A 16,346-nucleotide genomic window follows, 5' to 3' on the forward strand; every position below is an offset into this window, starting at 1 on the left:
GACCAGATGCCATGATCTTCATTATGTGAATGTTGAGCTTTAAGCTTTAACTTTTTCACTCTCGTCTTTCACTTTCATCAAGAGGCTTTTTAGTTCCTCTTCACTTTCTGCCATAAGGGTGGTGTCATCTGCATATCTGAGGTTATTGCCATTTCTCCCAGCAATCTTGATTCCAGCTTGTGCTTCTTCCAGCCCAGTGTTTCTCATGATGTACTCTGCATATAAGTTAAATAAGCAGGGTGACAATATACAGCCTTGAGGTATTCCTTTTCCTATTTGGAACCAGTCTGTTGTTCCATATCTAGTTCTAACTGTTGCTTCCTGACCTGCATATAGGTTTCTCAAGACTGACACCAAAATATTCTTTATATCATTCATATTGGATTTGTTAAACCATATAGAAGAGGCCACTTGCAGCAGACTAAGTCAAGACTAAAATTCCTATTTGAATACACAGTTATCATAAATTTGGTTTCATATTAAACTACTCTTTGTTTCAAAAAAATAATAAAGCCTGAAATCTCATTAAATAGCTAGAAAGAGCTAGAAGTACATAAATATGCAGATACTATCAACTTTGTGAAATTACTGATGTCATTGGTGTTTTATTGCACAGATAACCTTTCTACACAATTTAACTCTCATAACACAACTCATGTTTTTTAAAGATGTAAGAATCTGAATCTTTCAGTTATGATTTGTCAATCTGCTTCTGAATTAAAAGGAACAAATAAACAAGACCACAAGTATGTCAGTTGGCAAAGAATCTTTCATGGCACTTAGGGAGTTGGTTCTTGACCGAGGTTTGCTTTCTGTAAAATTCAAAAACAGGACAAAGCCTCCTCCCCAACTCCATGCCCACTGGGTTTTTTTCGGGAGAATCCTTGGATTTGTGATGCCCTTTAAAACAGTGAACTTAAGCCTCATTATCAAGTCCATGGAGATTTGGGAAGAGTCCTGAGCATTCTCCAGGGATTACTTACTACTCTGAAACAAAGCTGGATTTGAGAAGCAATTCTCCCAGGCACCAGAGGGTTGATTAATCTGCCATTTCTCCACTGAGATAAATGAGAGAAGAAGCAACGCCAGCAAACACTGTCCTCTCAAAGGATCCTCAAAAAGCAAGCAATCTAGAACACAATCGCCAAGATTTACGAGTCGCAGGAAGTATGCTAGGGACTTCAAAATAAAATAAATTCTACTGCTTATTTTGGCTGTGTATTTATATTCTTTTCAGACTCCAGACAGATGGTTCCCCAGTAAGAAAAATTTCCTCCTGGATTCATCTCTGGACAGTCACTCTAGCCGGCTCCCCTGGGCCACCTGGGGCTGGAATGTACTGAGACTATGGAAACTAATATCTAAATTAGGTGCAAACAAATTTAACCTACAGGGAACTCAACTTTATAGTAATGATATTTAGCATTTTCAGTATTAAGGGTTTTTCTGGTGAGTGAGACAGTGAAGAATCTGCCTGCAATGCAGGAGACCTGGGTTCAATATCTGGGTTGGGAAGATCCCCTGGAGGAAGGCATGGCAACCCACTCCAGTATTCCTGCCTGGAGAATTCCATGGACAGAGGAGCCTGGCAGGCTACAGTACATGGAGTCACAAAGAGTTGGATATGACTGAGTGACTAACGCTTTCACACTTTCATTTTCCAAGCTCCCCAAAAATAATGCTCAGAGAATCTACCTCTTTTTATCATTAAATAATGTAATCAATTAGGGTTAGAACTGCAGATGATGATTGCAGCCATGAAATTAAAAGATGCTTACTCCTTGGAAGGAAAATTATGACCAACCTAGAAAGCATATTAAAAAGGAGAGATTACTTTGCCAACACAGGTCCGTCTAGTCGAGGCTATGGTTTTCCCAGTGGTCATGTATGGATGTGAGAGTTGGACTGTGAAGAAAGCTGAGCGCCGAAGAATTGATGCTTTTGAACTGTGGTGTTGGAGAAGACTCTTGAGAGTCCCTTGGACAGCAAGGAGATCCAATCAGTCCCTCCTAAAGAAGATCAGTCCTGGGTGTTCACTGGAAGGACTGATGCTGAAGCTGAAACTCCAATACTTTGGCCACCTCATGCGAAGAGTTGACTCACTGGAAAAGACCCTGATGCTGGGAGGGATTGCCAGCAGGATTGGGGGCAGGAGGAAAAGGGGATGACAGAGGATGAGATGGCTGGATGGCATCACTGACTCGATGGACATGAGTTTGGGTGAACTCCGGGAGTTGGTGATGGACAGGGAGGCCTGGCGTGCTGTGATTCATGGGGTCGCAAAGAGTAGGACACAACTGAGCGACTGAACTGAACTGAATGTAATCAATAATATATAGGGTGCAGATATTTAAACAAATTTCAAATGGGAGAGAGGTATCATGAGCCCATCCTGGAGAACAGAGGGGAATCAGGAAGGAAACATGATTTTACTATCGGTCAGTGACATCGTGTCTCTTCTTCACCAGATGGGTGACCTTGACCTAACATCCCTTATCTTCAGTTGTCAGTGCAGGTTTTCCTAGTTTTATGGCAAAACAGTGTTTGAACTGGAGACAGAAGTTCTTTCTGTAGGAAGCTTTGTAATTCAGTCATGGTTGTCTGTTACCAATGGCAAGGAAGGAAGTCCTTTACTGAGTGAGTTGGCCTCAAACACACCCTCCAACTTATCTTTCTCTCATTTTAAGAGGCTTTAAATTTTACATTTTTGTGATTGTTCTACTTCCTTTCAAACTGGAGAAGAGCAAAGGGAGGCAAGCACATGGCCCTTTATTTAGTCTTCAGGACAATCTCCACTTTGCGGAAGAAGAAAGAGGATAAACAATTTTCCCAACATCACACAGCTTCCAAGTCTGACTTCAGAGTCCACTCAGCTCACAGTAACTATCCCTTACCCTCCATCTACAATATGAGGAGAACTGAAAACAAATCTTGCCTTATCAAAAATAATAATGAAAAGTCCTAAGTCCGGAGAGCTTGAGTTAATGGATTTATTTTCACTGAATCTGGAAAAAACAGGGTGATTGTTTAAACCAGATAGTGTTTCAAAACTGTAAATACTATAAAAGAAATTTCAAATGTAAAAGCAGAGGTTAAAATTTTAAATTCTGTCTTAACCAGAAGAAAAAGCACCTTCATAGTTCTATTTCTAGGACACTGACAAACGTTGTACAGTTTGTGAACTTGAATGCAAGAGATAGGTAGTTAGGACCTTGCTGTAATGATTTTTAACACCATGTACCCTTTTTAACATTTACCTTAAAAACAGCAGAATATGCATATGCCACAGAATTGTATATTTTTTACTCACAAGGATTTTAGGCAATATCATCATTTCTAATCTGCAGAGGTTTATGGAATCATATTCATTCTTTCTTCATTGTTGTATTCTAATAAATATCAAAGGAAAATGCTGTTCATTTGTGAAGCACACACATTATTTGCCATAACTGAAAACTTTCTTTCTTTGATGTCATCATGGTTACCAATCTCAATATAAGTAATTTCAACTAACTTCAGTTTTATAGGTTTAATTTCTTGCCAAAGCTTATGAATGAAACATTCAGTACTTACAATTGTCTTGGGTCAAATGTCCAAATACAGTCTTTTAAGGAATTTTTTTCCCTGTAAATTTTATCTTTCAATTACCAGATCAATTACTTTTTAAGTCACTGTTACCTAGACTCATATGACAAAGTGCAGTTATTAGAACAAACAGGTAAGTGACAGAGCGACTCCCGCTTCTATTTGCCACAGAGTGAAATCTGACATGTCCCCTGATCCAGCTAAAAATTCACAAACGTTTTACTCATTCTTACACTCTTCCAAATGCATCTATTTTTTTCTCCGGAGTACTTTAAAAATACCTCGATGGAAGCTTGCAGATTTAACCACTGACTCAGGGTGGCACAGTGCACAGACTGGAAGCTTCTTTAAAGGTAGAATTAATTTTTTTTTTTTTCCTCTGACAACTGCCAGGTGTTTCTTCTCTAAGAATGTTGCAGTAACTAAGTATCTAGGGCATGGGCCAAGACACAAACCTGAAAGGTTTCCAGTGTGAGTTAAGGGCGGATGGTAATGAAGAGACACCAGGTCAGGCCCAGGCCCTTAGGGTTAATGCATCTCACAGGGCAGCCCTCACGTCCCCGGACTTGTTTCCACGTGGCCGAGTGCGGGTGAGAATGCACATGCGTGAGGACCACACGAGGTGTACAAAGCAACCACCCAGCACAGGAGGGCACGAAGCTCTGTGCATATCTCACTTTTCATGTCACAACCTACAAGGCCCCAGAAATCAAACCAGATCTCACTTTTCATGTCACAACCTACAAGGCCCCAGAAATCAAACCAGGAAGAGGCCCAGACTCAGACTTACCGATTCTTCGTTCTCAAATTCCGGGTTACACTGCGCGGCCTCTTCGGCCACTGGCTTCTGAACAATGTTCCTACAGACCAGCCAGATGGTCAGGCTGGCGATGAACATGCCCACGTCAGGCACAAACACTCGGATCCCATTGCCAGCGTCGGCTCCCTTTAAGCTATGGAGGGAAAAACAGGGAGGAGGAAATTCAGTTGTTTTGATGTTGCAATGGTTAAACCATCACAGAGTATGTTTGAATCTTCTTAAGACTTAAAGAATGCTCAGTTTCTGCCTGGAAGGTATCAGAAAGCTTTTCTCTGACTCCAGCCTTACATAATCTACTAAGACTCAGGAAGCTTTCAGGGAGTTTCAGAAATAGCATGAAGAACCCAAAACCAACTCTCACTCCTAAAACGTACTGATGAACTAAACTGTTATTAAATAAGCCATGTGTCCAGGACAGAGACAGGTGTTTGCAACCTGGTAGGAGCTGTTAAAGACTAGATGTACATGAGCAGCCCTGGAAGTAAATCCAAGTTTAGAGGGAAAACAGAGGCAACATTCAAGCCATCCTTGAACAGGAGCCCTTCATTACTTTGAATGCTGAGTCGATTTTGTTTTCCATCCTGTTCCAAGAAAAGGCAGGTCGTTAACAGAGAGCTCAGAAGATTTGGTCCCAGTGTCAGCAGGATCTGGTGGCTGTGTTTCATTGGGACCTTCCCCTTGTCCTGTGCTCCCCTCTGTCTCGAAGAGATAACACTGTTCATCTTTATTGCACAGGACTCAAATGAGAGTGACCCAATGTGTATCAGAGCTAAAACTTGTTTAGGGAAAAGCAGCAGAAGATAGGAAGTTATCTCATGTGAAGATACGTATTTTTCAAATACACTTTATGTGATGAAATATATAGTCGTCATTTACATTGGATATATGATGTATTTGGGTAAAAACATAATAAATAGCAAGACCTCTACCACCTAGAAATAATCATGTTGACATTTTAGTGAATTAAAAAATCATATGATATTGCTTCTATGTGGAATCTAAAAAAATGACATGAACTATTTACAGAAGAGAAATAGACTCATAGACAAAGAAAACAAACTTCTGGTTACCAAAGGAGGAAGGTGAGGGGGAAGGGGTAAATTAGGAATTTGGGATGAACATATACACAGCACTGTATATAACAATAAGACCTACTGTATAGCACAGGGAACTCTACTCAATGGTTTGGAAACCATAAGAAACTACTATCCATGCAATCTTAGAGTTAACAAAACTAGGCTCATACTTTATCTATTGTTTTTGAAAATAATTTGTTCATTTAATACATCACTCACGTCTTCACAACTCACTGAAGATTTTGAAACCTTTACCACACTCACAGTCAGATAGTAGTTACTTAACTAGTCCACTACAGTTGCACATTTAGAATATTACCAATTATTTGGTACCATAATATGAATGTAAGTCAAGTCTTAAGTGAAGAGTCTCCTAATCCAGGATCTCCTACGAAAAATTCCTCAGACCAGTCTGACTGGCTTTTTATAAAATGGTCTGGAAAAGGACCTCCCCATTAGAAGCCTGGGTTTTATACACAACTCTAAGTGAGAAATAGATTTAAGGGCCTAGATCTGATAGATAGAGTGCCTGATGAACTATGGACTTAGGTTCGTGACATTGTACAGGAGACAGGGATCAAGACCATTCCCATAGAAAAGAAATGCAAAAAAGCAAAATGGCTGTCTGGGGAGGCCTTACAAATAGGTGTGAAAAGAAGAGAAGCGAAAAGCAAAGGAGAAAAGGAAAGATATAAGCATCTGAATGCAGAGTTCCAAAGAATAGCAAGAACAGATAAGAAAGTCTTCCTCAGCAATCAGTGCAAAGAAATAGAGGAAAACAACAGAATGGGAAAGACTAGAGATCTCTTCAAGAATATTAGAGATACCAAGGGAACATTTCATGCAAAGATGGGCTTGATAAAGGACAGAAATGGTATGGACCTAACAGAAGCAGAAGATATTAAGAAGAGGTGGCAAGAATACACAGAAGAACTGTACAAAAAAGATCTTCATGACCCAGATAATCACAATGGTGTGATCACTCACCCAGAGCCAGACATCTTGGAATGTGAAGTCAAGTGGGCCTTAGAAAGCATCACTACGAACAAAGCTAGTGGAGGTGATGGAATTCCAGTTGAGCTATTTAAAATCCTGAAAGATGATGCTATGAAAGTGCTCCATTCAATATGCCAGCAAATTTGGAAAACTCAGCAGTGGCCACAGGACTGGAAAAGGTCAGTTTTCATTTTAATCCCAAAGAAAGACAATGCCAAAGAATGCTCAAACTACCACACAATTGCACTCATCTCACACGCTAGTAAAGTAATGCTCAAAATTCTCCAAGCCAGGCTTCAGCAATACATGAACGGTGAACTTCTAGATGTTCAAGCTGGTTTTAGAAAAGGCAGAGGAACCAGAGATCAAATTGCCAACATCCGCTGGATCATGGAAAAAGCAAGAGAGTTCCAGAAAAACATCTATTTCTGCTTTATTGACTATGCCAAAGCCTTTGACTGTGTGGATCACAATAAACTGTGGACAATTATGAAAGAGATGGGAATACCAGACCACCTGATCTGCCTCTGAGAAACCTATATGCAGATCAGGAAGCAACAGTTAGAACTGGACATGGAACAACAGACTGGTTCCGAATAGGAAAAGGAGTACGTCAAGGCTGCATATTGTCACCCTGCTTATTTAACTTCTATGCAGAGTACATCATAAGAAACGCTGGGCTGGAAGAAGCACAAGCTGGAATCAAGACTGCCGGGAGAAACAGCAATAACCTCAGATATGCAGATGACACCACCCTTATGGCAGAAAGTGAAGAGGAACTCAAAAGCCTCTTGATGAAAGTGAAAGTGGAGAGTGAAAAAGTTGGCTTAAAGCTCAACATTTAGAAAACGAAGATTGTGGCATCTGGTCCCATCACTTCATGGGAAATAGATGGGGAAACAGTGGAAACAGCATCAGATTTTACTTTTTGGGGCTCCAAAATCACTGCAGATGGTGATTGCAGCCATGAAATTAAAAGACGCTTACTCCTTGGAAGAAAAGTTATGACCAATCTAGATAGCATCTTGAAAAGCAGAGACATTACTTTGCCAACAAGGTCCGTCTAGTCGAGGCTATGGTTTTCCCAGTGGTCATGTATGGATGTGAGAGTTGGACTGTGAAGAAAGCTGAGCCCCGAAGAGTTGATGCTTTTGAACTGTGGTGCTGGAGAAGACTCTTGAGAGTCCCTTGGACTGCAAGAAGATCCAACCAGTCCATTCTAAAGGATGTCAGCTCTGGGTGTTCTTTGGAAGGAATGATGCTCAAGCTGAAACTCCAGTACTTTGGCCACCTCATGCGAAGAGTTGACTCATTGGAAAAGACTCTGATGCTCTGAGGGACTGGGGGCAGGAGGAGAAGGGGACGACAGAGGATGAGATGGCTGGATGGCATCACTGACTCGATGGACATGAGTTTGAGTGAACTCCGGGAGTTGGTGATGGACAGGGAGGCCTGGCATGCTGCAGTTCATGGGGTCACAAAGAGTCGGACACGACTGAGAGACTGAACTGAACTGACTGAACTGAAACTTCTATGAACAGAGAAACATGGATGTGATGAGACATCCCTTTACCTCCATAAATAAAACACACATGGTTGTGTGAAAGGTTTTAAAAAATAGCAAATTCCTTGCATTTGGGCTAAGAGTAAGAGAAATCAAATAGGAAAACTTCATCCAAACGTATAATACTGTGAACACTTCATCCAGATTTTACAATTACTTATAAAATTTATAATCCAAATCTATAATAAGTAAATCTGATGATTGATTTCATCATAAGAAAACCATATTTTTGAGATTAGTTGTTTAAAATATACAAGCAACTCCTACAGCTCAACTCCAGAAAAATAAATGACCCAATCAAAAAATGGGCCAAAGATCTAAATAGACATTTCTCCAAAGAAGACATACAGATGGCTAACAAACACATGAAAAGATGCTCAACATCACTCATTATCAGAGAAATGCAAATCAAAACCACTATGAGGTACCATTTCACACCAGTCAGAATGGCTGCAATCCAAAAGTCTACAAATAATAAATGCTGGAGAGGGTGTGGAGAAAAGGGAACCCTCTTACACTATTGGTGGGAATGCAAACTAGTACAGCCACTATGGAGAACAGTGTGGAGATTCCTTAAAAAACTGGAAATAGAACTGCCTTATGATCCAGCAATCCCATTGCTGGGCATACACACTGAGGAAACCAGAAGGGAAAGAGACACGTGTACCCCAATGTTCATCGCAGCACTGTTTATAACAGCCAGGACATGGAAGCAACCTAGATGTCCATCAGCAGATGAATGGATAAGAAAGCTGTGGTACATATACACAATGGAGTATTACTCAGCCATTAAAAAGAATACATTTGAATCAGTTCTAATGAGGTGGATGAAACTGGAGCCTATTATACAGAGTGAAGTAAGCCAGAAGGAAAAACACCAATACAGTATACTAACGCATATATATGGAATTTAGAAAGATGGTAACGATAACCCTGTATACGAGACAGCAAAAGAGACACTGACGTATAGAACAGTCTTATGGACTTTGTGGGAGAGGGAGAGGGTGGGAAGATTTGGGAGAATGGCATTGAAACGTGTAAAATATCATGTATGAAACGAGATGCCAGTCCAGGTTCAATGCACGATACTGGATGCTTGGGGCTAGTGCACTGGGACGACCCAGAGGGATGGTATGGGGAGGGAGGAGGGAGGAGGGTTCAGGATGGGGAACACATGTATACCTGTGGTGGATTCATTTTGATATTTGGCAAAACTAATACAATTATGTAAAGTTTAAAAATAAAATTAATTAAAAAAATAAATTAAAAAAAAAAAAAAAGAAAGAAAACCATAGAGGTTTCACCTACTTTGCAAGTACACCTAATGCAATCAGACAGAGCAAAGGAGGATTCACACCATCAGAACGAGAATTCAGAGATCAAGGAGAGAGGCCAGGAGATGAAAGCCAGGCTGGGCGGGGAAGTATTTCCTGGATGGGGCTGAGGTCGGGGGAGCCGGCAGTCCCTCCTGAGTGGATATGGGGGATAAATTACTGCAGCTCTTTTGCCGAAAACGAATTGATCATGACATTTTATGAGAAGCACAAACCAAGCCGACTGGCGGGAAAGAGTTCTCTGAGGAACATACCCAGAGTCCCACCCGGCACAGTGGACCCAGGAGCCACTGTTCCTGCACCTCCCCCACTCCCGCCGCCCCCAACCTTCACTCTATACATGGCTCTCAATTTGCAAACAGTGGCTTCGAGTCAACAGCCTCAGCTTTGTGCTCCTAGGTCCCCAAGGAGACACTCGATCACCCACAAACATGAAGAGAGTAAATGAACCCCAACTGCAAAGCAATTACTCCCCAGCCATGAAAGAACACAGCTCCCAGAAACAGGACTGGGCTGTGGTCCAGCTCAGAGTGGAATCCATCAGCCATGGAGGTGCCAACCTGTTAGCTGGTGCTGTCACCCGAGCTCACAAAGCAGCACATTCAGAGCACTGCCAGCTCACGGGCTCCAGGAACCTCCAGAAGATGATGGTGTGGGCTGCGGACAATGACCAGGTCAGAGTCCACTTGATACCTCCCATGGGGACCATATTATCACTACAGTCTCTATCTTCACTGTCTAGACCAGAGTCAACTGAAGCACATTCATGAGAGAGCTAGTCCTCAGAAATACTGGGAATTAAAGCAAAACATGACCAAAAAAAAAAAAAAAAACACCTGCCTCTGGTCAAATAAGTGTTAGAAAATCATGACGGTTATTATTATAATAAAGGACTTGAGAAGTTCTGTAGAAAAACAGTAAACTGGAGTTTGTATAAACCTCTGGGCTTCCCAGGTGGCTTAGTGGGTAAAGAACCCACTCACAATGCAGGAGACACAGGAATCATGGGTTCGATCCCAGGGTCAGGAAGGTCCCCCGGAGAAAGGTACAGTAACCCACTCCAGTATTCTTGCCTGGAGAATCCCATGGACAGAGGAGCCTGGTGGACTACAGTCCATATGGTCGCAAAAGAGTCGGACACAACTGAAGCAACTGAGCTCGCGTGCAAATCTCTGCTTCCCAAATTTATCTGAGCACAAACCATTTCTTAACATTTTATCTAAAATCTACTACATTCTGCTGACCTACTGCTCATGGCACAGGTTTTAGAAAATGCTGAGCTGGAGTCTCCTCATTGGTCTAGATTTTTTATCACAATGAATGAATACTTTGGAAACTGTACTTAGATGTAACTAATACTCATATATTTGGTTTTGAATAAGCCCCTAATAACTACAGTGCCAGCAACACCTGATTTTTTTCCCTCATCCCCTCTCCCAGCTGTCCACCCCCTCTCCCAAATGTCCACTTGCTCTTGGGACAGACTGGAAGAGACCAGAAAGCACACGACAACTCACAAAGCTGCTCATTCAGTCCCAGCACGTGCCCAAGACCAGCTGCAGACACCCATCTTCCTATGGGAGGTCTCTACCCAGTGCCTGACCATATCTCCACACGTCTCCCTTCACCACCTCCTCTTCTGAATGACTGTCACTTTGCCTCGGGGTGTCCCTTCTGCCAACCAGGCCAAGCTAAACTTCTAGAAGCACAGTTTGGACTTGCTCACTGCACCAGCGATGAGAAAGGCCCATATTCCCAAGCTCACCTACGGGGCCTCTGTATTGCAGACGTGTGTGCCTTGTCTCTTGCTAAGACTTCCTCGAACCTCAAATTCCAGCCATGCTGGCTGCACATCCAAGGACAGGCAAGTGTTTGTCCCTCTGAGTCAGAGCACGGTCTTCTCCCTCGGACCACAAAGCCCTCCTCACATACACTTCCACGTCATCCTCATCAGTCAAGACTCCCCTCCCTCATCTCCACTGCAAAGCCTATCATCTGTTTCCTTTAGACCCCTAACACTTTATGTTGGTCACTTATTTGTGAATCTCTATATCCAAGAGGACTATATATATATATGTATATATTATATTTGTATGTGTGTATGTGTGTGTGTACATGTGGTACAGTGTGTGCTCTGAATACAGGCTGGCAGAATTAATGCGATCTCCAAATATTTGCTCTTTCTTTCCTATGACAATAGTTTGTGCAAAGTCCTGCTGAAGAATTAGATCAGGTGTCTTCCACAAGTATCTCCATAATTCAGTTCAGGGAAGATAAAGTACAAAGGGCAGGACAGTTACTAGTGTCTGTGGAGCGTCTGAGGACCGGAGGTTGATGAGTAACAATCTCAGTTCTTTGGATGTGAGTTAATGGTCACAATTGGAAACTATAAACCATTAAAAATATATATGCACTTTTTGCATACACCAGAGAAAACATTTCAAGAACAAGAACTATTAATTGTATCCAATGAACATGAAATGGCTTAATTTGGTCAGATTTTTTATTTATTCCAAAAATATTTATTATGCCTCTATTGAGTGCCAGGCCCTCTCCCTGAGCACTGAGTGTTGGTTATGAAAGTGTGTCTTAAACACAGAGATAAATCAGGAAGAGGTGCTGCGGCCAGGTCCTCCTTGCTGGACTCGGACTCTGGTGAAGCATCTGCAAAACCAGAAGGGCTGAAGGGTTTGGAGCAAAGGACTCTCCACCATCACCAAGGAATTGAGCCCAGAAGGAAGTCACAATCTGGTCGCAGGAAGTGGGGCTGGGAGGTGGCCTTTCCATGGTGAGGGTGAGGTATGGACATGAGGTACGGACATGAGGTATGGACGTGACAGGTCACCCTGGACCCACGTGGGGTTTGTGCCTGAGAGAGGTCTTGGCTGGAGGGGCAGAGTGAGAGATTTCTTCTCATGTAGGTTGGCTAAAGTCCATGGAGTAAGTCAGATGGTCCAGGGACTGCACAGAGTATAAATATTTACGGAAGGCTCTGTAAATGAATTGTCGGTGTTCATTTCAGAACATTTAATAACGATTAAAATGTTTTAATAGTGTAATTAATTAATTTATTTTTGGTTGCACTGGGTCTTTGTTGCTGCACGGGTTTTCTCTAGCTGCAGAGATCGGGGGCTAGTCTCTAGTTGTGGTGGCCGGGCTTCTCATTGCCGTGGCTTCTCTTGTTGCAGAGCACAGGCTCTAGGGTGAGTGGGCTTCAGTAGTTTTGACTCCCAGGCTCTAGAACACAGGTTCAGTAGTTGTGGTGCACAGGCTTAGTTGCTTTGCAGCATGTGGGATCTTCCCAGATCAGGGATTGAAACCACATCTCCATTGGTAGAATTGGCAGATGGATTCTTATCCACTGAGCCATCAGGGAAGCCCAACAAATTAAATTTTATTTCAAGTAAATCCTGTGTTTGAAATCAGGCTGACCAGGTTATATGAAGAAGCCCTGTTCTAATATATTAAGGAGATTGATGTATACATTTCCCCATAAAATGTTATCCTATATCGCATGACCTTCCGGGCTCAGCTCAATTACATTTTCCGTATAGAAAAGCACAAGCTAAACAACTTAAAACCTCATTTCTCTTCAACAGGCAGACATTTCCTCTCCAAACCGGTTACAGTCACATGATCCTATTTGTGCAGGGTGATTATTCCTCTTGAAAGGGAGTCTAGGAAGCTGGAAGATGGGAAAAAAATTCTTTATCCATCAAGAGGAGAGAAAATGTAGCCATAAAACACTGTGAATCAGTAAGTTAGTGCAAATGTATGTGCAACCTGGATCTACACCAATAAACATGGATGCATCTCACAAACACAATATTGAGAGAAAAAAAAAAAAGAAGTAGCAAGCATACAGAATATTGATCACTTACGGACTCACCCGTAAAGAACTCCATGAAAGCAACAAACATGTTTCTGGACAGAGAGAGGAACACAGTCACCTGTGTTGCAGCACCTAGGTTCTTAACTTTGAAAGCTGGTTGGCATGCACAAAAGTGTATTTTTAATATTGCATATTATTTTTTAAAATCAGAAGTGTCATACTGCTCAGAATTCCTCATGTAGAATATATCATGAAAACACAAAGTCGATTACCTGCCTGGGAAAGAAAATGACCAACTGCTGCAGTCTCAGCCATGATTATATTTGGTCAAACTCAATTACCATCCTCCCATCTAAGTCCGGGGAAGCAGTGAGGTTGGGGTGGATGTTCATGGGCAACCCACTTTGCTTTTGTAAGTCTCAGTTTCTCACCAACAAAATGACTTCTCAGGGTCTTCCCAACTGTCAGGTTTCATTGTGACTCAGAAAATTCAAAATAAAGAGACAGGGAAATTGAGAAGGGAATTGAGACTGGGAAAGAGGAAGAGTGTTGGAATTCCAGGTATGGCTGAAAGAAGAAGAGTGTTGGAATTTCAGGTAGGGCTGAAAAGCAGACTTAGGAACAAACACAAACGCTGTTACCTTCAGAAGCTGGAAAAGTACAACCCCATTCATGCCACTCCTTTGGGAGCCAGCCCTTTGGTTCAGAGTTTGTAGGAAGGTCAACTTCAATTGAATTCCAATAAAACAATTAGAAGGCAAATGAGCATTATTTAGATGAATATGAACTACTGAGATGGTTGTACCTGGTCTTCTGGTGGCCTCTGGAGCCCAGGCACTGATGCTTGGTCACCATCCCATAGCAGGGGAGCTGCACAGGGACAGGGATGCCCCAGGCACCCTCCCTGAGTCTCGTCGGGGCCCCACTTCAGCACCAATGCAGACTGGTTCACCTTCTCTTTCCTCCGGGACCCCTCATTTCCCCAGCAGTGTCAACGATTGTGCACAGTCTAGCTCCTGAAATACAACCTTTGTCTCACACTCCCTCCACCAGCCCACCCCATGGTGATCCTCTGATTGGTTTGCACGGCCCTGTGAACAATCAAAACACAGGAGGTAAGAAGAATCTAGTCTAGTCTCTCTGGAGCTGGGTGATTCACTCCAGGAGTTTGAAGGACACAGTCTCAGGGTTCCTTCTGCTTGACCTGAACTGCAAAGATTTTGAGTCAAACCTGCACGTGCATTTCTGTGGTAAAGCAGGCCTCATGTGTCACTGTGACAGACACATAAGCATGGGCCCAGGCACAGCGAGGCGGGCATGGACCTCCAGTCTCCCTCTTGCCTAAGCACCACCCGCAGCTCATGGCTCTCTCAGCTGCAGCCACGACTAACCAGTTTGTAATCAAATAAATGCAGTGGCACCAGCCAGCATTTTCCTTTTCATGAACACAGCAAAGGAAGAGAGGAGTACACTGCATGCAGTAAGAGGAGCTGTTGCTTTGGAAACTGGATGTATTTGCATTGTATTGGGTTGTGGCATAAAGTGTACAGGTGTAGTCACAATGGAAAAAAAAGCTTCAGACTCACTCTCTAGCACAACTCAGTTCCATCAAACAGATAGGGGGCAGTTGTGCCGAAGACAGATGGAGAAAAAACAGATCCTTCCTCCAAATCTCTTGGAGCTGAATGTATTACAAAGTTCATACTTTTCCAGATCTCAGGAAGGTGCCTCACCAGACTATGTAACCGTGGCAGGAGGCTCGAGGGCAGTGTCCCCTTCCCCAGCACACACACCTCATCCCTTCACACTCAGTGCAATGCTCTCCCCCTGGCTCCCAGGTCAGTTCAGGTCAGGTTTTTGCCACCGAGAAATCAGACTAAAATACCAAGTGTTGAGAGCATACTAGAATTTGAGATTGCAGGCGAAGGTTGAAGATCCATACTCCAGCACATCATAACAAACTAGAAACACTAAGCTCTGAAACAAACCAAAATTGCTCAGGAATAAAATGTTAATCAAACAAATGCAAAAAACTCTGAATTTTCACCTGTCCAAAGATGCACCCTATGCTCAGTAAATCCAAGAAATGAAAATAAAAATTTGTGAAGTAAAAATTATAGTGTCTTGGCCCACACTGTGAACAGAATCACCAAAGCATCTTTCTACATACACTTCTCCGTGCAGCTAAAATGTGATTGAGTTTTCAAGGTTTTTTCAGAAAGCACTTTGAGTAATTTAGGGTTCACTAACTAAAGAGGCTGAAGGCAGAGGACATAATCAAGGGACATATCACATAAATTTGTCCACACAAAGATCTGTAGGCAAAGGTTTAGAGCAGCTTCATTCATAATCACCAATAGCTGAAAACATGCCAAACACCTACCAGCTGCTCCCTGGATAATTTGCGGTGATCTATACAACGGAATACAATTTGCAATGAAAGTAAGGATGCTTTCAACTTCTATGGTTGAACCTAAGAAGTATTATGTTAAGTGAAAGAAGCAAGATATGAAAACCACAAACTATGAGTCCATTCACATGACAACCTGGAAAAGGTGAAACCAAGAGAACTCTGATCAGTGATTGCTTGGAGCTGGGGGAGGTAAGGGATTGATGACAAAGGGGCAGAAGGAGACTTTCCGGAATGGTGAAGATATTATAAATCTTGAAATGGAGGTGATGACATGGCTGCCTAGGTTGTCAAAGTCATAGAATGAGACACCTAAAAAGGGAAGAATTTCCCAGGCTGTAAATTACACCCCAATAAACCTGATGAGGGAGGCACTGGAGAAACACAGAGTGAGTGGCAAGGGTAACTTGAGAGGAAACCCCAAATCTGAGACAATGTAATTGATGGATAAAGAAGCTTTGGTATATGCACAGAATGGAATATTACTTAGGCATAAAAAGGAGTGAATCTGAGTCAGTTCTACTGAGGTAGATGAACTTAGAGCCTATTATAGAGTGAAGTAAGTCCGAAAGAGAAAAACAGATATCATGTACCAGCGCTTATATATGGAATCTAGAAAGATAGTACTGATGAACCTATCTGCAGGGAAGCAGTAGAGACACAGACACAGAGAACAGACTGACGGGCACACTGGGGGATGGAGAGGGTGGGAAAAAATTGAGAGAGTAG

The 16,346-nt window shown here is 42.4% G+C and overlaps 1 protein-coding gene across 3 annotated transcripts in view; it reads right to left on the reverse strand.

Moving 5' to 3' along the window:
* Positions 1-16,346, reverse strand: part of PIEZO2 (piezo type mechanosensitive ion channel component 2) — a 252,900-nt gene that overhangs the window by 111,147 nt on the left and 125,407 nt on the right. For all 3 annotated transcript variants that reach the window (XM_003587787.6, XM_059881054.1, XM_059881053.1), the window contains exon 5: positions 4,376-4,538. In XM_003587787.6, coding sequence (XP_003587835.2) covers positions 4,376-4,538 — 163 coding nt within the window. The remainder of the gene's footprint in view (positions 1-4,375; positions 4,539-16,346) is intronic.

Source organism: Bos taurus, chromosome 24 (assembly GCF_002263795.3).
Source record: "Bos taurus isolate L1 Dominette 01449 registration number 42190680 breed Hereford chromosome 24, ARS-UCD2.0, whole genome shotgun sequence".
NCBI classification, from domain to species: domain Eukaryota; kingdom Metazoa; phylum Chordata; class Mammalia; order Artiodactyla; family Bovidae; genus Bos; species Bos taurus.